Below are 24479 nucleotides of genomic sequence, written 5' to 3' on the forward strand. Positions count from 1 at the left end.
CTTCCCAAATAGCAAAACACATTTACTACTTTAAGTGTCTCTTTTCCTAATCTAATTCTCTCAGCATCACCGGACTTAATTGGACTATATTTCACTATCCTTGTTTTCCTTTTGTTGATGTTCATATTATATCCTTATTTCAAGATACTGTCCATTCCGTTGAACTGCTCTTCCAAGTCCTTTCCTGTCTCTGACAGAATTACAGTGTCATCGGCAAACCTCAATGTTTCTTCTCCTTGGATTTTAATTCCTACTTCAACTTCTTCTTTTGTTTCCTTTATTGCTTGCTAAATACACACACTGAATAACATCGGGAATAGGCTACAACCCTGTCTCACTCCCTTCTCAACCACTGCTTCCCTTTCGTGCCCCTTGACCCTTATAAATGCAATTTGGTTTCTGTTCAAACTGTAAATAGCCTTTCGCTTCCTGTATTATAACCCTGCCACCTTCTGAATTTGAAAGATAGTAGTCAAGCCAGCATTGTCAAAAGCTTTCTCTAAGTCTATAAATGCTATAAGCCTAGGTTTGCCTTTCCTTAACCTATCTTCTGTGAGAAGTCGTACGATCAGTATTGTCTTGCATGTTCCTACATTTATCCGGAATTCAAACTGATCTTGTGGCGCTTAGCTTCTACCAGTTTTTCCATTCCTCAGTAAGGGATTGGTGTTGGTATTTTGCAGCCGTAATTTATTAAACTGATAGTTCGGTAATTTTCACACCTGCCAGCATCTGCTTTCTTTGGAATTGAGATTATTATTTGCTTCTTGATGCCTGAGGGTATTTCGCTTGTCTCATACACCTTGCTCACCGTATGGAAGAGTTTTCTCACGGCTGGCTGTGCCAAGGCTATCAGTAGCTATAACGGAGTATTGCCTTTTCCAGGGGCCTTGTTTCGACTTAAGTCTTTCATTGCTTTGTCAGATTCTTCACCCAGCACCATATCTCCCTTCCCATGTTCCTCTATGTCCTTTTCCTTTTTCATAATTTTGCCTTCACGTACATCTCCGTCGTATAGGCCCTCTATATACTTCTTCCACATATCTGCTTTCCCTTCTTTGCTTAGGACTTGTTTCCATCTGAGCTTTTGATATTCATACAAAAGGTTCTCTTTTCTCCAAAGGTCTCTTTAATTTTCTGTAGGCAGTATCTATCTTATACCTAGTGATATATACTTCTACGTCCATACATTTGTCGTCTAGCCATTCCTGCTTAGTCATTTTGCACTTCCTGTCGATCTCATTTTTGTGATGTTTTTATCCCTTTCGCCTGCTTCATTTATGACATTTTTGTATTTTCTCTTTTAATCGATTACATTAAGTATTTCCTGTGTTACCCCAGGATTTCTACTAGGCCTGGTCATTTTACCTACTTGATCTTCTGCTGCCTTCACTATTTCATCTGTCAAAGCTATCCATTCTTCTACTGCGTCCCATCTCCTTAAATTGCTGCCTTTTTGCAGTTTCTTCAGTTTTAATCTGCAGTTCATAACCAATAACTAAGAAGCCTAATACTAGTTTTCATAAAACATATCACCACCTGTTTCAACCTGCGACCGAACCGCCGAATCTTTCCATCAGTAAATGGGATATGTTCTCAACTGACTCGGTTGTTTTAACCCCCTCCACTGACGGAATGACCCGCTTCCTAATTCCGTATGTATAAAACCAATACGGACTTGTAGCTGTCACGCCTTTGCGCTTACTGCTACGTATTTTAACTGTAAATAGCTCAGTCCTAATGGTAAGAGGTAGTAGTGAATTCACGTTGTTAATATTTGAATACAGCACAGCTGCCACAAGCTCAGCTCACTTTTACTCCACTCCTACCCTCGCCATTGCACCACATTAACTAGGTGCTACGTGGACCTTGCTAAATTCACTTGCGTATACATTTTTGACCGTTACTCGCCAGTATTTACCTAATGATTAGTACACTCCTAACCGGACTATTTCCCTAAGAGCTGTGATGATTGAACGGGTTCGATCCATGGCCTACAGTGCCCTACAGTTCACACGGTAACACTGCCTACCTGACCCACTTAACTTGGTAGTGAGCTTACGTATCCAATCACCACTGCTAGCAGCAGTGGATAATCCTATCAGCACGACGAGAGCAGCAGACTTACCGTCGAATCCTCCTGAAAATACTTATAACTACGGTCGCCAGCTCTGAAGGAGCAAAAGAATAAATAAATTTTTGGCTCGTTTCAAAGTGAAATGGCTTGAGTTGAATTTAAACTTAATTCTGAATATTACTATTTCTGATCATTCTAGATGATTCTACAAAGCAAATACTCTCTCAATTTCTGTGAGTTGGCTTGGTAATTACTACCAAGACAGTTTATGCAACTTGGGTTAACAAAATTCTATCCTTCAACTTATTTAATGATTTTGGATCTTACTCTTTGGACAATTGATACAGAATTAGTTAAGTGACTTTACTTGAAAGGTTACTCAGAAAAATTTAAGTAACTATAAATAGGCGACTCATTCTGGTGTGACCATTGCTCTTTTCAACATTCTTATACGCTAAAGTATTCTACAACAAAAAGAATTGTAAATGAAAGAGGCGATGGTGGCCTCAGTCTGATTTCACTATACTATGTTTGAGGTTACTACTCTTTACAATGAACAACATGCGTCGTAATTTTACTCATTATTATATTCTGTCCTCTGCACTTGCATAAAAGGAAACTAGTATTCTCCTTTTACATGTATACAAAGTTCGACTTAACAATTGCAAGCAGTCTTGCCTTGGGTAGACGTGTCGGTGCTGGTGGTGAGATGCATGTGGCTAAAGCAGCTATTCACGCCTCATGCCCTTAATGGCGGCTGAAACTACGAACTGTAGCACTCGTATAAGCTACTGCACGTCCGCCATAAAATCTGGGCGCAAGAACTCTTACAATCAGCCCCAGTGGCATAGAGGCGGCTTCAACAACCATTCGTCGCGTTTTACTCCAAAAACGGCGACGATATTCGCCTCTTCTCTGTTGCACAATCACTTTTGCGTGAGCACAGTTATGCACGTCCGATCACGTCAACACTCCCCAGGCCATTCCATTGTTCAGTCCCTGTGTCTCCAGTTACCCCTAGCTACACTCGTATCACCAAGAGTGGGGGCGTTCTCCTACCACCTTTTTACCGAAATCATTTAGTATTTAAGAATATTTATATTTTTTACCCTGGAGTTCATACCAGTCATTATGATTTACTACTAGCGCTTTACAACATCAAATTATACAGTAATAACTTATAATTACCAAGAAAAAGAATACATTTGACTCCGAGAGCTTAGTGCATTGTCTGACAGGTAGCGCTAATTCCCAGTTTCGCCAATAGATGGCATCAGGGTGCACTCCCTGGCAGTCTCACACAAACGCGCCCGTTTCCGACGTGCGGGCTCCAAATTACTGTCAGCCCACCATCATTTCAGTTCCGTTACAAACCCCTTTCTCACCGGGAAACAAAATACCAATATTCGTAGGTCAGATTGCAAAGTTGCATTAATAGCGACACATTTTGAAAGAAACTTTCGTTCCTATTTCTCCCCCTTAGGGGTGGAATTTCGAAAAATCCCTTCTCAACCATCTCTTACAGTGTAAGATAAACTACCTGTGAAAATTTCAAGTTTCTAGCCTTAGTAGTTTTGACTGGGCGGTGATGAGTCAGTGAGTGTGTCAGTCGGGACATAGCCTTTGAGACTGTGACTTCTACTCGCGATGCCCACTACGCTCACTGATGCTCTGTGGTTCTTCAGAGCCCTCGCTGATAATCCGTGAAGCACACTTTCTCGCAGAGTTTCTCGGCTCTAGTGGGTGTGATGGTGGGCGGCATCTTAATAAACTGAGCGCCAAACTTCAAGGTTTGGTTAATTTGAAAACCCCATCGCAGATGTTATTGCGATGGACACCTTATTTACGCAGTCCTAGAAATTTGACTTTTGCGCCACGATACTCATCCCAGGATAATTCACTTCACCATTATGTTAGAGACATTGCTCGGCGGCGTTGATTTGCTTCGTTGATCTAGTCGGGTCATCACAGATGTTCCTTACATACCTTCTCTGCTGTTGTACAGGCTGCCCCATTTTGAGGCATGTCACATACACATGGAACCCGATATCGAGCTTTAGCCGACCTAGATCATCTTTAACATAGCAAACATATTTATTTACAGGAGCGAAATTCAGTGGATGCAGTACCTTTGGCTAATTCTATTCCACACATTGAAGTGCTTCAAAAATATCGTTTTCATCACGTTACCTGATCATTGACTTTGTTTGTAACTATGATATTATGAAATGAAACAAGCAACTTAAAAATTATATCCTGAGACGCAACTCTAATCCTATATTGTAGCAAATTTTACTCAAAAACCGTTCATAGCTGCACAAACAATTTAATCAGATTGAACCTTCAAACTAACCTATTAGTTGTGCTTGTGACTGTGGTTGAGAAACGACGCGCACGTCTTGGTCCTCTTCATAACCGTAACAGTAGCAGTTAGTATTTCCGACCGGCAGGGCAATGTACTGTAGCTCTGGAGAACAACAATCCTTAAACAGTGTTCACTGGACTTCAGAGAAAAATGAGATCAGTTCTCCTCTTACTGTCGGGGGAAAAAAGAGACAGAATGTCCAGTGCGGTGGGTCCACAGTGTTTTTCAGATGTGACTTAAACGGTGCCTTGTAAAGAAACGCCGCTCTGAGTTAATTGGCTGGAATTAACGGAGCTCCTGCGGCAGCATGGGACGTTCACACAGTCCAAGCGTTACAGCATTGATTTATAAGTACGGATGTGGTAGCCAGTCTTTTTTTTCTCTGTGTGTTTGCGATAACGTACGGCGCACGTGTGTATTAACCGCCCTAGCTACCGTACGGTATGAGATGAATGGGTGATAGATATCGGCTCCCGAATTAACTCCGTAACAGCCGGAAGTGCGTCACACGTACGTCGTCGTCATTAAGTAAGAACGTCGGTGTACAGAATTTAATACACGGAATATTCAGTGACGGAAATCTCACTGCAGTTAGTAAAAGTTTCTGTTTTGTTTCTGAAGGAATATACATTGGCATTGCGGATTTCCAAACAAGTACTACTAGCGAAAAGTAGAACTGAATACATTTTGTGTCCTCCAAGGGAATCAGCGATCATAAAGCGGTTACTGCATCGATGATTTCAGCTGTAAATAGAAATATTAAAAAAGGTAGGAAGATTTTCCTGTTTAGCAAAAGTGACAAAAAGCAGATTTCATAGTACTTGACGGCTCAACACAAAAGTTTTGTCTCAAGTACAGACAGTGTTGAGGATCTGTGGACAAAGTTCAAAAACCATCGTACAATATGCATTGGATGAGTACGTGCCAAGCAAGATCGTAAGAGATGGAAAAGAGCCAACGTGGTACAACAACCTACTTAGAAAACTGCTGCGGAAGCAAAGGGAACTTCACAGCAAACATAAACATAGCCAAACCCTTACAGACAAACAAAAATTACACGAAGCGAAATGTTGTGTGAGGAGGAATATACGAGAGGCGTTCAATGAATTCTAAAGTAATGTTCTGTGTACTGACTTGGTAGATAATCCTAAGAAATTTTAGTCTTATGTCAAAGCGGTAGGTGGATCAAAACTAAATGCCCAGACACTCAGTGACCAAAATGGTACTGAAACAGAGGATGACAGACTAAATGCCGAAATACTAAATGTCTTTTTCCAAAGCTGTTTCACAGAGGAGGACTGCACTGTAGTTCCTTCTCTAGATTTTCGCCCACATGCCAAAATTGTAGATATCGAAATACATGACAGAGGGACAGAAAAACAATTAAAATCGCTCAAAAGAGGAAAGGCCGCTGGACCTGATGGGATACCAGTTCGATTTTACTCAGAGTACGCGAAGGAACTTTCCCCCCATCTTGCAGCGGTGTACAGTAGGTCACTAGAAGAGCGTGGCGTTCCAAAGGATTGGAAACGGGCACAGGTCATCCCCGTTTTCAAGAAGGGACGTCGAATAGATGTGCAGAATTATAGACCTGTATCTCTAATGTCGAGCAGTTGCAGAAGTTTGGAATACGTATTATGTTCCTACTCTGTAGGAATCAGCATGGGTTTCGAAAAAGACGATCGTGGGAAATCCAGCTCGCGCTATTCGTCCACGAGACTCAGAGGGCCATAGACACGGGTTCCCAGGTAGATGCCGTGTTTCTTTACTTCCGCAAGGCGTTTGATACAGTTCCCCACAGTCGTTTAATGAACAAAGTAAGAGCATATGGACTATCAGACCAATTGTGTGATTGTATTGAAGAGTTCCTAGATAACAGAACGCTGCATGTCATTCTCAATGGAGAGAAGTCTTCCGAGGTAAGAGTGATTTCAGGTGTGCCGCAGGGGAGTGTCGTAGGGCCGTTGCTATTCACAATATATGTATAAATGACCTTGTGGACAACATCGGAAGTTCACTGAGGCTTTTTGCGGATGATGCTGTGTTATATCGAGAAGTTGTAACAGTGGAAAATTGTACTGAAATGCAGGAGGATCTGCAACGTATTGACGCATGGTGCAGGGAATGGCAATTGAATCTCAGTGTAGACAAGTGTAATGTGCTGCGAATACACAGAAAGATCCTTTAGCATTTAGCTACAATATAGTAGGTCAGCAACTGGAAGCAGTTAATTCCATTAATTACCTGGGAGTAGGCGTTAGGAGTGATTTAAAATGGAATGATCATATAAAATTAATCGTCGGTAAAGCAGATGCAAGACTGAGATTCATTGGAATAATCCTAAGGAAATGCAATCCGAAGACAAAGGAAGTAGGTTACAGTACACTTGTTCGCCTACTGCTTGAATACTGCTCAGCAGTGTGGGATCCGTACCAGATAGGATTGATAGAAGAGATAGAGAAGATCCAACGGAGAACAGCGCGCTTCGTTACAGGATCATTTAGTAATCGCGAAAGCGTTACGGAGATGAAAGATAAACTCCAGTGGAAGACTCTGCAAGGGAGACGCTCAGTAGCTCGGTATGGGCTTTTGTCGAAGTTTCGAGAACGTACCTTCACCGAGGATTCAAGCAGTATATTGCTCCCTCTTACGTATATTTCGCGAAGAGACCATGAGGATAAACTCAGAGAGATTAGAGCCCACACAGAGGCATATCGACAATCTTTCTTTCCATGAACAATACGAGATTGGAATAGAAGGGAAAACCAATAGAGGTATTCAAAGTTCCCTCCGCCACACAACCTCAGGTGGCTTGCGGAGTATGGATGTAGATGTAGATGTAAACATTAGCCATATCTAGCGACGATGGCACAGCGTTACGTACCACATAAGTCAAACGATTTTGGATGATCTACGGAACACGGAGCGGAACACAAGTTGATAGCATGCAGCGGAAGATGCAGTCATGAGCAACTGCATTAGAGACAGACAGTCACTCTAATTCATCGAAATAGATCCCTATGCCACAAAATAGACTCCTGCGATGTGTCGAAATGGCACAAGACAGTACTTTGTAAGGGACGCTATCCGATCAAAAGAATCCAGACACCTATTGCTGGGCACTAACACTGGGTGTGTCAAAAAATGGTTCAAATGGCTCTGAGCACTATGGGACTCAACTTCTGAGGTCATCAGTCCCCTAGAACTTAGAACTACTTAAACCTAACTAACCTAAGGACATCACACACATCCATGCCCGAGGCAGGATTGGAACCTTCGACCGTAGCAGTCGCGCGGTTCCAGACTGTAGCGCCTAGAACCGCTCGGCCACAGCGGCCGGCACTGGGTGTGTCAATCATTTGCGTTTATGACGGGTGAACTATACTGGGACACTTTCAGTGAGGTGTCCTCAGTAATGATGTTGGGCGTTGCGTTGGGAGTGTTTTTGTCCACAAATCATGGCTTCATAGTTGCTGCTTTATGACTGGGTGCATTTTCACAAGGATACAATCATTTCCCAAGCGCTACTCTACGCAGTTCACAATGCTGTGACATGTGTTCATATACTTCCGCATTTGGTGTTTTTTGTAAATGTAACAAACGGTCACACCCTAAACACGAAAAGCACCATATACCGTAGCATCTCCTACTCGCAATACAAATGGCGGCGCGTGGCATTCTTCAGGTATTCGCCAAACTTAAACCATTACATCGGATTTCCACGTGGAATGGCGTGAGTCATCACCGCAAATCATTCGTTTCCAGTCATTCCCTGTGCAGTGGCGACGCTATGTACGCCACCCAAGCGTCGCTTAGCATTGACTGTACAATTATGTTGCTTATGAGGAGCTGCTCAACCATTCTGTGCCGTTCCTTTTAACTCCCTGCGGACAGTAACTGTGCTAGACAGACGCTTGTAGCAATTTGGAAATCACGAGGGGTTCCTGCCGCTGAAGTTATTCGACTGTTTATAATCGTACTCCGCAATGCTCGACCGTTCCTACCTGCCAGTACAAGAGGTCTGCCTAGGCTTTGTTTGGCTGTCAGTGTTCCTTCGCGTTTCCGCTTCACACATTACCAACAGCCGATAAGTGCAGCTTTAGAAGGGTTGAAATGTCTCTGATTTACAAGGTTCGTTCAAAAAGTAATGCAACACATTTTAATTCTGAAAGCTGGTTGTTTTTATTCGGCATTCCATTAAACCATATTAATCACCACTCTAATGGCTACAAAACTATTTTCCAACACAATCTCCGTTCAGTACTACCTTACTCGGAGAGCCGGTATGCCCGTCTGCTACTTTTCTACTGGTCGACGTAGCCAACGTCTTGCTGGATAAATACACTCCTGGAAATGGAAAAAAGAACACATTGACACCGGTGTGTCAGACCCACCATACTTGCTCCGGACACTGCGAGAGGGCTGTACAAGCAATGATCACACGCACGGCACAGCGGACACACCAGGAACCGCGGTGTTGGCCGTCGAATGGCGCTAGCTGCGCAGCATTTGTGCACCGCCGCCGTCAGTGTCAGCCAGTTTGCCGTGGCATACGGAGCTCCATCGCAGTCTTTAACACTGGTAGCATGCCGCGACAGCGTGGACGTGAACCGTATGTGCAGTTGACGGACTTTGAGCGAGGGCGTATAGTGGGCATGCGGGAGGCCGGGTGGACGTACCGCCGAATTGCTCAACACGTGGGGCGTGAGGTCTCCACAGTACATCGATGTTGTCGCCAGTGGTCGGCGGAAGGTGCACGTGCCCGTCGACCTGGGACCGGACCGCAGCGACGCACGGATGCACGCCAAGACCGTAGGATCCTACGCAGTGCCGTAGGGGACCGCACCGCCACTTCCCAGCAAATCAGGGACACTGTTGCTCCTGGGGTATCGGCGAGGACCATTCGCAACCGTCTCCATGAAGCTGGGCTACGGTCCCGCACACCGTTAGGCCGTCTTCCGCTCACGCCCCAACATCGTGCAGCCCGCCTCCAGTGGTGTCGCGACAGGCGTGAATGGAGGGACGAATGGAGACGTGTCGTCTTCAGCGATGAGAGTCGCTTCTGCCTTGGTGCCAATGATGGTCGTATGCGTGTTTGGCGCCGTGCAGGTGAGCGCCACAATCAGGACTGCATACGACCGAGGCACACAGGGCCAACACCCGGCATCATGGTGTGGGGAGCGATCTCCTACACTGGCCGTACACCACTGGTGATCGTCGAGGGGACACTGAATAGTGCACGATACATCCAAACCGTCATCGAACCCATCGTTCTACCATTCCTAGACCGGCAAGGGAACTTGCTGTTCCAACAGGACAATGCACGTCCGCATGTATCTCGTGCCACCCAACGTGCTCTAGAAGGTGTAAGTCAACTACCCTGGCCAGCAAGATCTCCGGATCTGTCCCCCATTGAGCATGTTTGGGACTGGATGAAGCGTCGTCTCACGCGGTCTGCACGTCCAGCACGAACGCTGGTCCAACTGAGGCGCCAGGTGGAAATGGCATGGCAAGCCGTTCCACAGGACTACATCCAGCATCTCTACGATCGTCTCCATGGGAGAATAGCAGCCTGCATTGCTGCGAAAGGTGGATATACACTGTACTAGTGCCGACATTGTGCATGCTCTGTTGCCTGTGTCTATGTGCCTGTGGTTCTGTCAGTGTGATCATGTGATGTATCTGACCCCAGGAATGTGTCAATAAAGTTTCCCCTTCCTGGGACAATGAATTCACGGTGTTCTTATTTCAATTTCCAGGAGTGTAATATTCCCGTCATCCACGTACTGCTTCCCACGGAGTGCGTCCTTCATTGGGCCGAACAGATGGAAGATGCAAATGTTCAATATTTGTGTGAATTCCTATGGGGCCAGACTGCTTAGGTCATCATACTACTTAAACTAACTTACGCTAAGAACAATACATACACCCATGCCCGAGGGAGGGCCCCGCAGTCTGTGACGTCGCCTCAAAACGCACAGCCACTCCGCGCGGCTAAGATGCGAGTTTCGGGCTGTACGGTGAATGAGGAAGAACAGTACATTGAAGTTTTTTGAGCTATTCTGGGGTACACAGACTTGTTTGAACTATGTGTCACGGAGAAGTAGAAGTTTGTGAAGACGAACACGCTGAAGTCATTTCCTCGATTTCGTGAGGTTACCACAATACACTTTATAGTTGATCGTTGCGCCATGAGGGAAGACATCAAACACCGTAATTCCTTCAGAGTCCCAGAAGACGGTCGCCATGATTTTACCAGCTCAGGGTGCGACTTTAAACTCTTTCTTTGGAGAAGTCGTGGTGTGGCACCACTCCATGGATTGCCGTTCTGTTTCCGTGACTTCTATGACGTCAGATGCATCGCCCAACGACTCACCGTGCTTTTGATAACTGCTAGAGTCTCCATAAATATTCTGGAAGCGCCTATGAATATCTGCTATGTTATGGTACACCCTGTCTACTTTTATAATGGCGGGTCCGTCTCTCGTGTCACCTAGTAATCCACCCTGCATTGGTATTGGCGTCCAGACACTTTTATTAGATAGTGCTTGCCTCTATGCCAGGCAAAAGGCGTCTGTGATCTGTCTAAATCGCATGATGATGAAGTATGATGCATTTACTATTCATTATCGCCACTGTAGTAGTTTCTTTTGCTGCAATACCGAACTAATTACTAACTGAGGTTAGGCTTTCCTTACACAGCTATATTTTCTTTAGGATCAGTGTCTCTGTACCTTTCTTCTTCTCCTTTTGAGGCGGCCCTCTAGGAACCAAGTGGCGATTTTAATTCCTTCTCATTCCCTATTTTCCTTAGATCCATTATTGAAATAATTAGGAGGGAAGGAAGATAAGGGTTTAACGTCCGGTCGGGAACGTGGTGATTCAACAACGACTACACGGAATAGTTTTTGTTATGCATGGGGAAAGAAATCGCAAGTGCTCCTTCAAAAGTGACGTCTCGGAATTTGTCTGGAACGACTTTGAGAAATCATGGAAATCCTTAAACTTAATGGTCCGGTGTTTGCTCTCCCGAATGCGAGCCCAATGTGTTAACACTGCGCCATCTCGTTCGATAAACTAACGGAGAATAGTCGTGTATGACACCACTGTCTATGATACGTGTGAGTTTTGTAACTCTATGTTCTCGTTTATTAAGTGCTTCTGTGTGTTGCTGATACCGGTGCAGGGAACTGGCGAACACCGTGGATAGAGAAGTGTGGAAAGTCGTCTGAAACCACATAATGTAGTTAAGCCAGCGCGCCGATTCTGTCTGGTAAGTCTCTTCCCTTTCTCAAACCTCAATGGGCTGTGATGTAGACTGTTCAAACTGGTGTTTCTTTACGGAAATGGAATTGCACATGTCCCATGGGTGTCATGGTCTGTTGGGTTTAAAGCTCGAAAGGTGCCATCGACCGGCATAATTTACGTGCACTTGTCCTCATATATGAAAATGTGTTACAAATACTACAATCGTAGGCACACGAACATTACCAAAAGAGGTTGATGGTAAGTTTCTGTGTTCCTGGCTGAGTTGGTGATTCCGTTTTTCCAGACTGTACAGGGTGTATGAAAAAGAATCATCAGATTAAAAAAAACCATAACTATTATGTTATTTGAGATGTGTGCGAGAACAACGTATTGTTGGAAAGAGCACGCTCTGTAGTTTTACATGGTTCCCGCTAGGTAGCAGCAGTCTGCGCCCTCTTCAGTGTCAGTAAAAATCGTTTCGAAACAACCGAAAGCATTTCGTGTTCTAAGTCTACGCATTACGGTTTAGTAATAACTGTTCGGCGTGACTTTCGTGCTAGGTATGGCGTGGATCCTCCTACGGCACAAAGCATTACACGATGGGGGAACAATTCCGAGAAATAGGTTGTTTGTGTAAAGGCAAATCGTTGGGTCGTCCCTGAATGTTTGACACACACGTTGAACGCATCCGTCATCGTTTCACAAGGAGTCCGCAGAAATCCGTTCGCCGTGCAGCGCGACATCTCAACATGCCTCCTATGTCCGTTTTGCGTGTGTTGCGTCGATGTTTGCACATGAAACCACACAAAATTCAGCTACTGCAAGCTCTTCGTGAAGGTGGCAAACAACGTGTGGAGTTCTGCAATTTAGTTCTTGGAAAAATGGAGGATGGGTTTTTCTTTCGCGCTTAGTGTTTAGTAACGAGGCAACATCGCTTTTAAATGGAAAGGTGTACCTTCATAATATGAGAATATGGGGTAGGGAACGGTCACATGAAGTTGCACAACATATGAGGAACTCTCCTAAATTTTCACGAGAAAAGGTGTATGGTCCATTTTTTTTTGCCGAGAACACTGTTACAGGAGGTACACATCTCGATATGCTTGAGAACTTTCTTTTCCCATAGTTGGAGACTGATTAGAACGACTTCATTTATCTACAGAATAGGGGACCATCACACTGGCATGCGGAAGTGTGGGAATTTTTAAATCAAAGGATTACTGAACGATGGATCGGTCGCACTGGACCAAATGATTCAGCCTTACATTACCGGCATCCAACGTAACCAGACCTGATTGTATGTGATTATTTCTTGTGGGATTTATAGAAGACTCTATTTATGTGCCTCCGTTACCAACAACAATAAATGAACTGAGACATCACATAACAGTTGCTGTGGAAGCTGTAGCTCACGGTATGCTCGCTGCAATGTGGGTACAATTTGAATACCGCATTGACATACGCCGTGCATCTGAAGAGGGGCGTATTGAACACCCACGAAAAGGTATGAAAAAAACTTTTAGTGTTTCCCGTTCATCAAAAAACAAAATTCAGTGTATATGTTTGTTAGTTTCAGAAATATAGACGTGCCAAATAGGATGATTCTTTTTGGTACACCCTGTTCATGAAGGACTGGTCTTGGTCAGGGTGAGGATGTAGAGATTAGCTTGATTCAGCATGGAAATATTCCAGTCGGAATAAAAATCTACTTTGACAATTTGTTTATGTCAGTTCCGTTGCTGGAAGAACTGCGTAGAAGAAACCTGGATCGCACATGGACAATGACAGACAACACAGTTGGAATGCAACTAAATTTGCCATAGAGGAATGAGTTTGGAACACAAGACAGAGTAAAATGTGTTTCAGTATCTAACGGACAGATGACAGCAATGGAATGGCATGACAATGCAGTACTGACATTTCTTTCCAACTGTGATTATGTAGAGTTTTTACGAAGTGTGGAAAGATTTAGTAGAATGGAAAGAGAGTAACGATAAAGATGCCTGATGCTGTGAAACAATATAATCTGGCTATGGGAGGGGTTGATATGAATTATCAGTTCAGATCTGTATACAGGACAAAAATGAGGATTAAGAATTGTGGTGGTCGCTGTTTACTTGGAGTATTGACGTATGTTGCTTTCAGGGATGGTTGCTGTATCGAAGGTTGGGAAACGATCTGCCGTATCTTCAGTTTCGAAGGCAAGTTGTTCTTAAAATTTTGAAAATCCGTGGAACCTCAAGAGCAAAACCTGGTGCAGTATGATGATTTCTTTCATTAGATGAAATAAGGCAGGACAGAAAACATCTTCTCATCGTCGAGGGCCAATCTAAGTGCCGTAGATGCCAGGCATGAAAGGCTCGAACTGTGTATATATGTGTGAAGTGCCAGGTATCACTTCATACAAATTGTTTTGAGGGGTTTCATAAATTCTGAAATACCTCTAAGTTAAGATTGAGATGAGAATGTTTCTAATGATTCAAATCGGTTTTGACTGTTTAAACATCTTTGTTATAAAATAAAGTAAGAATGAGTAATACAAACACTGCGAAACATAAAAATTATAATAATAATGGAAATGTGTTTCATTTGTTACTTTCAATGCCCATTGGCATTGGCAATGTCCATGACTGAATAAATGAAAATTTAATTGAAATTATACTTTTCAAGTACCTGTTACGAAACAATAATCTACAACTATTTTTAAGCAGAAAAACCGAACTTAATAATTCAGGGCTTTAATGGGTTGTTCTTACTGATATTGCAGTTGATCGGACTGTAGCTTCCACGCAATAGCAAGAGGAAATGGCATGATTCAGGGAAGTGTCCTATCCATTCTCCATCGACGTAGGTTCCGTCCCTATCACGTCTCTCTCCCTCAAGAGCTGCAGGGAAACGTTTATGAGAAAGTGTTAACTTCTGTAAATGGGCATTGCGACAGGATACTCCAGATGTATCATTATCTTGTTCAGTGATGAAGCCACATTTACCACACATGGTTCGGTAAACCGGCTAAAATGCACTATTGGTTTTTAGAAAATCCCCTTAGCTTCGTCAGATGGAACGTCAGCGTCCATGAAGGTTAAACGTTTGGTGTGGGATAGTGAATCATCATCTGATAGGCCCGTTTTTTACAGAACAATGAACGCACACCAATATCGCAACCTCCTTATAGACAATCCTCGACATATGCTAGAAGACGTTCCTCCGCAGACTAGGACGAACCTGTGTTGTTTCCAAATCGTTCCACTGGACGCAGAGGAGCTGTACCTCGTTGACACGTGTAGACTTTTTCTGTCGAGAAATCCGAAAGACGAGACCTACAAGGTCGTACCAACTACACACGATGATACGTAACGACGTATTTCTGCAGCCTGCTAGAGCATCTCCACTGAAATACTGGCACGTTTGCAGCAGTCGTTCGACATCAGACTGGAAACTTGCATTGCTGCTGCCAGTGGTAATTTTGAACACAACCTGTGATGATGAATTGCCTCGTTACTGGTCAGAATGAACATTACCTTGTATGCACTTGTGCCGTTGTTTTGTGTCTGCTACCAGAGGTATTGTGTAAGTGTCGTGTTGGAATTTTTCAAAATACGATATCTCGTATACGACTCACACTAGTATCCTGCAACAAACGCCACCGACATTCTAATTTACTCGGCTTTTAGTGTGATCAAGCACTGTTCCATTTTAAAAACAGAGTGTGTGTTTGTACATAAAATACTCTATTATTACAATCTGTTAATCGGCTAACAATACGAGTCCCTGTTTAACCACACATTCTGTGAAAATCGCATATCAACAGCGCTTTCCATTTCTGCAGTATCTTCGGTGCACGTTTTACGTGATTCACCCTGTATATGTTCAAATGACCTAGTGGAGAAAGTTCCATGAGGCATTTCGCAGATGATGATGCTGTATGCAGAGAAGTGACAACGGTAGAAAATTATAGGGAAATGTAGGAGGTCCTGCAGAGGATTGGCTCTTGGTGTAGGGATTGGAAGATGACTCGCAACGTAAGCAAACGTAAGGCACTGCGCACAAATAGACAGTAAGACCCTCTATTGTGTGAAGAAAGATCATTGGAAGCTGTCACACATACGTTATGCAGGAGTATGCGTACGAAACTATTTAAAGTACAGCGATCACATCAAACTAATTACAGACAAGGCAGATGCCAAACAAATTCATTGGAGGAATCACCACCACATGTAATCGATCTACAAAGCCGGTAACTTACAGAACCTTCGTTCGACCAGAACTTGCATATTGCTCGTCGGTATGAGGTCCATACCACAGAGGACAGGTAGACAAAAGGAAGAAGTGCGTCGCGTTTCGCTATATGTTCATTAGAAATGTGCGAAAGCGCCCTGGAGATGCTCAGCCAATTCCAATTGCAGATGCTCGATGAGAAGGGTTCTAAGGCACGATGCGGTTTACCGCTAAAGTACGTACTATCCCAGAAGAAATTAACAAATATAATGCTTCCTCCGACGTATATATCACAAAAGGAAAATACAGGTAAATATTTGTGTGGATCCACAGCCTCCAGATGCTTAACAATCGTAAAAACGGTTCCTAGTAGGCGTTAATAAACATCACATCACAGCCTACTATCATACTTACGTTTATTGAAATTAGAGAGATTCGAGCACAGGATTACCAGAAACCGTTTTCCGTTTTCCCCCACATGCCATTCACGAGTAGAACATCGAAGCAGAGTGTGGATAGGGGGTGGGGGGCGGGAGGGGGAGGGGGGAGTGATGGTGGTACTCAGAGCTCGCGGAGTATAGATATAGAACAAGTTCGGTTGTTACGGGACATCTTTTACTTTTGTTGTTCTGTCTCCAAGTTTTTAGTTCTCACGTTAAAGTCAACAATTTGGTGACAAGTATCTTTCGTCCTCTTAAAAAAATTTTAGAACTGTCGCTGAAACAAAAGTTTAAAAAAAGTTATCGTTGGAATTTTATATGGAATAGTCGGGCAGCATGTCAAAGGACGACAAAAATGCAAATAACCATAAAAATGTAGGAAAAAACAAATGTAATGCACACAGATACTATCCTGAGATTGTTCTTAATGTACAATCTTAAAAGAATTACTTATCAGTAACAGAAAAGAAAATCTGACTCGATGACAAATCTGTAAAGTGGACGTGGAGAGGGGATGAAAGGAAACGGGAGGGATTACTGCTGTCAGCTGCATTGGGACATTACGTGGAATCGGTGGCGACGAGTTAATATGTGTACCGGACTGGGATCCGAACCCGGGATCTCCTGTTTACTAGGCAGGTGCAGCAACATCTGCGCCATCTGCGACACAGCGTTATCACCACTGCACGGACCATCTCGGCTGACCTCACGGACAATCCACACTCCCATCGAGCGCCACCTGTCCGCAACCCCTGTCCATTTCCTCCAAATTCACTTTTCCGAGATTCCCACAGGACGTCGGACGTATTTGTGCATCCGCACTGAAGAACGTGGATTCATTGCCCAGCTAGGCCTATCAAATTATATGAATGTGTGGTGTCTGTTCTTTCCGACACGTCCGAAAGAAAGATACCACACATTCATATGAGATGACAAGTCTGTTACGTTTTTTAACTTCAAAATAAAAATCTAAAGCAGTTAACTGTTTGTGTTGCAGAGGTGATTCCTTTCACATTCACGCACTTGCAGGAGTCACAAATGTAATCTTCTTTTTCAGTACCTGCAAAGAAATACAAAGTATTCCATAATTAACCGTGCACCACCTTCGACCTTAAAATATAATAACAGAACCAACTGTATCCATAGCCAAAAGTAGAGAAATATTCAACGATCTAGTTCTCTTATTGTAAATCCTACTTTTTGTTACTAATTGAGAAGATCCTGGTAGAATTTACGAACAATTTCTTTATTAGCTACCAAACAACAATAGGGATAATAAGAAATTAACTGACTCTTGAGCGTTCAAATAAATACGATTCTGAGGTATATACTCCAACTAACTCCCGGAAGCCGGACGGTGCTCATATTGAACAAATGAAATGACACAACTTCGCAGACTTTACTGGTCACATACAGATATGATTTTATCTATATATACTGAAGCGGCGAGTGAAAATTTCTTCCCAAGCAGGGAATCGAGACCGAGTATCCTGCTTACTAGGCATCTGCGTTAGCCACTAAGCCATTTTGGCACAGTGGGTACGCACGTCCACGGATTACCCTGGCACGCATCCCTCTCGATGCATGTTCTCACTGTCACCCCAGCCTACTTTAAATTCCCCCCTATACAGGTACACAGTTGGCGTGGCTCAACATGTTCTAGAATAGCACCTCACCATCGAATCTAGTAAGCAGGATGCTTGGGTTCAATTCCCGACCGTGGTACAAATTTTTCACTCGCCGCTTCAGTCTATATACATAAAATGAAATCTCTATGAGAGCAAAAGATTCTAAAGTTGTGTAATTTCCTTTATATAAGTATCTTCGCTTGGGTTTCAGGTTCTGTCCCCCATTTACGTTCGATGCTGAGGTGCTACTGCAGAACATTGATAGCCTCGGCAGTTGTGTTTGTGTGTAAGGGAGAATTTAAGGTAATCTGGGGCAGCAGTGAGAATATGGATCGAGGAGAGAGGCACGCCAGGTTAATCCATGCAGTTACATGAACAGCTGTGCCACGGTGGCTTAGTGGATAAATACTGCCAATGCCGGTGAGGATAGCACGACGAATACTGGCGGCTTTGGCTTCCTTTGTAACTACAGATTTACTATTTAAAGTGAGATATGACGCCTTACCATGCAGTCAATCCACCATATACGCTTTTATATATCATTTCGTAATTCCAACAAAAAGGCAGTTTTTTGTTTTCTGTTGTTACTGTTTAAATGTAAAAAAAAAGGCAGTTTAGCACGTGTCTGCAAAAAAAAAAAAAAAGTAAAGAGACCGTTCCCGTTAAGTGAAAAAGAATGGCTCAGTGGGCAGCGCACTTGTAGAAAAAATAAATGAATAAAATTTGGTAACGGTGTTGCCCTGTCAAGCGGGTCAGCAGTGTTCAAAGTTCCCTCGTGCGTATTTTTTTTTCGATATTCACTGTATTCAAATTTGTTGGCTTCAAAATGGTTCAAATGGCTCTGAGCACTATGGGACTTAACTTCTGAGGTCATCAGTCCCCTAGAACTTAGAACTACTTAAACATAACTAACCTAAAGGCATCACACACATCCATGAGCGAGGCAGGATTCGGACCTGCGACCGTAGCGGTCGCGCGGCTCCGGACTGTAGCGCCTAGAACCGCTCGGCCACTCTGGCCGGCGATTCAAATTTGTGTCTGTGTCGAAAAAAAGAAAAAGAAACGTGACTATGGAACCTGTCTAGTAAGCTGGAGACCTGGGTTTTTATTCCCAGCCCTGGTACAAATTTTCAGTCTATATACTTATACATAAAATCATATTGAACAAATTGTGAGAGCGGCGGTTTATAATACAGTCAACATTGCGTCATTCTCACTTGTTTGACCTTTTCTGGCCATGTCTTGTTCCTAATCCATTACATATGGAAACATTTCTCTACGCATTCATGGCATTCACAGTGCCACATTTGCTCCTGGTGCCCAAGCGTAAATGTGTTCCACATTAACACATTAACATATCTACCAAGTTTCGCTGCCATGCGATAGCCACAGGTCACACTGGAACTCCGTGAGTAGCTGCACTTAAATCGCAACCACTCGGCGGAGCAGCGCAATCTGCAGGCTCGGCTAGCTTCTGTTTCTCGCGGTATTTCCGTGGATTTGTCCGACCCCTGCAGACGCCACGTGTGGCGTGCGAGACCTGACGTCGGCGCTTTCCGCAGGCGAGGAGCCGCGGCCGCCGCGCATCACGGAGCACCCCAGCGACGCGCTGGTGTCGCGCAACGAGCCGCTGACGCTCAACTGCCGCGCCGACGGCCGCCCGCCGCCTTCCGTGTCGTGGCTGAAGGACGGCGCGCCGCTGGCGCTGGACGGCTCCCAGCAGCACCGCGTGCTGCTGCCCGCCGGCTCGCTGCTCTTCCTGCGCGTGCGCAAGGAGGCCGACGCCGGCGTCTACCGCTGCGTCGCCAGGAACGCCGCCGGCGTCGCCTACTCGCGCAACGCCACGCTCTCCGTCGCCTGTGAGTACCCGCGCGCGCACTCTCTACTGCATGCACTGTCTCTACTACTATACGGCCCAGGAGGAATGGTCGACGATCAGCGATATGATAGAAACGATTATTTCTAGCAGAAAACTTCAGATGTACAGGGCTATTACAAATGATTGAAGCGATTTCATAAATTCACTGTAGCTCCATTCATTGACATATGGTCACGACACACTACAGATACGTAGAAAAACTCATAAAGTTTTGTTCGGCTGAAGCCGCACTTCAGGTTTCTGCCGCCAGAGCGCTCGAGAGCGCAGTGAGAGAAAATGGCGACAGGAGCCGAGAAAGCGTATGTCGTGCTTGAAATGCACTCACATCAGTCAGTCATAACAGTGCAACGACACTTCAGGACGAAGTTCAACAAAGATCCACCAACTGCTAACTCCATTCGGCGATGGTATGCGCAGTTTAAAGCTTCTGGATGCCTCTGTAAGGGGAAATCAACGGGTCGGCCTGCAGTGGGCGAAGAAACGGCTGAACGCGTGCGGGCAAGTTTCACGCGTATCCCACGGAAGTCGACGAATAAAGCAAGCAGGGAGCTAAACGTACCACAGCCGACGGTTTGGAAAATCTTACGGAAAAGGCATTTCTTAAACAGGAGATTGGAAAACCGATGGATCGGTCGTGGTGGAGATCATGATCAGCAATTCATGTCATGGCCTGCACGCTCTCCCGACTTAACCCCATGCGATTTCTTTCTGTGGAGTTATGTGAAAGATTCAGTGTTTAAACCTCCTCTACCAAGAAACGTGCCACAACTGCGAGCTCGCATCAACGATGCTTTCGAACTCATTGATGGGGACATGCTGCGCTGAGTGTGGGAGGAACTTGATTATCGGCTTGATGTCTGCCGAATCACTAAAGGGGCACATATCGAACATTTGTGAATGCCTAGCCGGCCGAAGTGGCCGTGCGGTTAAAGGCGCTGCAGTCTGGAACCGCAACACCGCTACGGTCGTAGGTTCGAATCCTGCCTCGGGCATGGGTGTTTGTGATGTCCTTAGGTTAGTTAGGTTTAACTAGTTCTAAGTTCTAGGGGACTAATGACCTCAGCAGTTGAGTCCCATAGTGCTCAGAGCCATTTTTGTGAATGCCTAAAAAAACTTTTTGAGTTTGTGTGTGCAAAGCATTGTGAAAATATCTCAAATAATAAAGTTATTGTAGAGCTGTGAAATCGCTTCAATCATTTGTAATAACCCTGTACATCATAAGCGCTATTCCGACGTAGAGCACATTTACTACACACTATGACAAAAGTAATTGCATAATAATATTCCCAGATGGGGGCAGTATCGAGTACATAAGGTACACTCTGATCAATCAGAGCATTATGACCACCGACCTACTCTCCGTATAAACCAGTCAAGACGATCTGGTGATAGCAGCGTCACCTGGCCACAAATAGCTGCTAGTCAGACACACGAACGGTGGGTATAGTATCAGCGAGCGTGCTGACTGTGTGTAGAATGAGGGAGGCTTATGATCTGTCTGAATTTGATCAGTGGCAGAATTTGATGGCCCGGAGGCTCGGCACGGGAATTTCGGAAACTGCATGATTTGTGGGGTCTTCCAGGAGAGCTGTGGTGAGTATCGTCAACACGTGATAAAATCAAGATGGTGCCACGTCCAGACGTCCTGGGGTTCAACGACCACCCCTCATTACAGGTGTCTGACGTCCCAGGCTGAGCAGACTGGTAAAACAGGACAGGCAGCGAACTGCGTCGGAACTGATACCAGACTTTAATGCTAGTCAGAGTGCAAGTTTGTCTCAACACAGAATGCATCGAACACTCCAGACGACCTACGCATGTGCTAATGTTAAGACTACGGTATCGACAACTACGACTGAAACAGGCAAGTGACAGTCGGCACTAGACGTTGGTGCAGTGGTAGAGCATTGCGTGCTATGAAGAATCCCGATACTTTCTTCGTTATGCCGATGGGAGGGCGCGAATCCTTCACCTTTCCGTGGAACAGCTTCTCGACACCCATACTGCGGGAAAGTGACGAACTGAAGGTGGATCCATTATGCTTTGGGGAACTTCGCGTTGGCTTCTTTGGGTCCAGTGGTTGGGTCCAGTGGAGTGTAACCTCCCCACAAAAATTTAAGAGAAAAAAGACAATAGTGTAACCTCCCCGGAAAATGAAAGTCATTTAATAAGAAATGAATAAAATCTCAGTGACAATGAAAACACAAATTGACCGAAATGTCGATCTTTAGGCCCTGATTAAACTCAGATTTTTTACCCTCAGTAAAACGGGATCTGCTCTTATTTTTCGCCATAGCTTGGAGGAAATGCATCGCAAATATATATATATTTTTAAATTAAGGGAAACTTTTCTTTAAGGAAATACAAGGGAAATATTATTTCAAAAAGTATTGTTTGTTAAAATGGTTGGTTTAACAACAAAATTATTATTGGGGCGATTCTTGAACAAATTAGTTACAGTTAATTTACATTACATTATCAGATGTGCGCAAAGCTGCTTCATTACCTTATTTAACAATATACCTCGTCCTGAATCCCAACCATAGAGCCATGTCGACGCCCGCCGACTCCTCACACACACAACTGCAACTACCGACTGTCTCTCGCGCGCTACTAGCACAGACTGCCTACATGCTACTCAAACTGCTAACTCGCAACAACTAAAACTCCCGCGCGCTATTACTCTCTCGCAACTGAACTGACTACATGCTCTCTGGTCAGAGATTCTGCGGCTCGCCATCGCTGCCTATGAAACGTACGCGTTTCAGGAGTTCATGTAAAGCACCATGACGGCAAGGAGTATCGTACACTAGCTGCAGACCACATACACACCTTCATGACAATCATGTTTTCTGACAGCAGCGGCATTTTTCAACAAGACAATGCGCCATGTCACAAGGGCAGCAGTGTCATAAAGTGTTCGACGAACACAGTGGCGAGTTCCAGTTGGTGTGCAGGGTCTCCCAGCCCGCCCGATCTGAAACCGATTGAACACATCTGGGATGGGATTGAATGTGGCGCCAGACTCATCGCCCCCTTCTCAGTATTTACGGTAGTTAGGTGTTTGTGTGAGTAGATTTGATGCCAGTTAGCTCCAACGACCAACGAAGGCCTCATTGCTTCCATGTCACGGTGCGTCGCCGCTGCTATCTGTGGCAAAGTAGGACATACCGGCTAAGGTACATGGTCATCATGTTCTGGCTGATAGCGTAAGAAGTCAGTTGTCCTTACGTTAGTTAGTTGATGTTTGCTAGTTATTTAGCAGACAGCTGTGTTCCCACTGCGCTCTAGAGAGTTGGATGTGGGAGCTAGAGGACGCGTTGTTTACGTGCGTGGCCGAGGCAGTTGCCGTTACAGTTCAGGATTCGGCCAATCGTCGTCGGGCGGGGTATCAACCGTCCGCGGCCCCATCGGTCGCTCAGACTACGACGACACTGCAAATACTACCGCATACGTAAGGACTACTCATTCGGAAGCCTGTGAAGAAGAAGACGTCGATGTTATTCAACTTGCGAACGACTCGAAGAGGAACAGAGAAGCCACCACAACGAGCGATGTTTCCCAAATCACCGGTGTCGGTGAAGGGGGATTTATCTTGCCGCCCAAGAAAAGACAAACTCGGCTTACTAACGCGAGAGCGGCGTCTACGCCGCCTGAGCTGCCGTTTTCAAACTCTTCCGCAGCAACAAGACCAACAGCAACATCAACAGCTTCAGCAACAACTAGAGCATCAGAAGGAAAAACTTCCTCCTATCGTGCTGCAGTACAAGAAGCAATTTTTTTTTTGGTCATCAGTCTACTGACTGGTTTGATGTGGCCCGCCACAAATTCCTTTCCTGTGCTAACCTCTTCATCTCGGAGTAGCACTTGCAACCTACTCCTCAATTATTTGCTTCACGTATTCCAATCTCTGTCTTCCTCTACAGTTTTTGCCCTCTACAGCTCCCTCTAGTACCATGGAAGTCATTCTCTCATGTCTTAGCAGATGTCCTATCATCTTGTCCCTTCTCCTTATCAGTGTTTTCCACATATTCCTTTCCTCTCCGATTCTGCGTAGAACCTCCTCATTCCCTACCTTATCAGTCCACCTAATTTTCAACATTCGTCTATAGCACCACATCTCAAATGCTTCGATTCTCTTCTGTTCCGGCTTTCCCACAGTCCATGTTTCACTACCATACAATGCTGTACTCCAGACGTACATCCTCAGAGATATCTTCCTCAAATTAAGGCCGGTATTTGATATTAGTAGACTTCTCTTGGCCAGAAATGCCTTTTTTGCCATAGCGAGTCTGCTTTTGATGTCCTCCTTGCTCCGTCCGTCATTGGTTATTTTACTGCCTAGGTAGCAGAATTCCTTAACTTCATTGACTTCGTGACCACCAATCCTGATGTTAAGTTTCTCGCTGTTCTCATTTCTACTACTTCTCATTACCTTCGTCTTTCTCCGATTTACTCTCAGACCATACAGAGTACTCATTAGACTGTTCATTCCGTTCAGCAGATCATTTAATTCTTCTTCACTTTCACTCAGGATAGCAATGTCATCAGCGAATCGTATCATTGATATCCTTTCACCTTGTATTTTAATTACACTCCTGAACCTTTCTTTTATTTCAATCAT

The 24479-nt window shown here is 44.5% G+C and overlaps 1 protein-coding gene across 1 annotated transcript in view; it reads left to right on the forward strand.

The window, feature by feature from the left end:
* LOC126101219 (roundabout homolog 2-like) overlaps nucleotides 1–24479 on the forward strand; it is a 348383-nt gene that overhangs the window by 105252 nt on the left and 218652 nt on the right. The window contains exon 2 of the mRNA XM_049911911.1: nucleotides 19539–19835. Within this exon, the coding sequence (XP_049767868.1) occupies nucleotides 19539–19835 (297 nt within the window). The remainder of the gene's footprint in view (nucleotides 1–19538; nucleotides 19836–24479) is intronic.

Source organism: Schistocerca cancellata, chromosome 9 (genome assembly GCF_023864275.1).
Source record: "Schistocerca cancellata isolate TAMUIC-IGC-003103 chromosome 9, iqSchCanc2.1, whole genome shotgun sequence".
NCBI classification, from domain to species: Eukaryota; Metazoa; Arthropoda; class Insecta; order Orthoptera; family Acrididae; genus Schistocerca; species Schistocerca cancellata.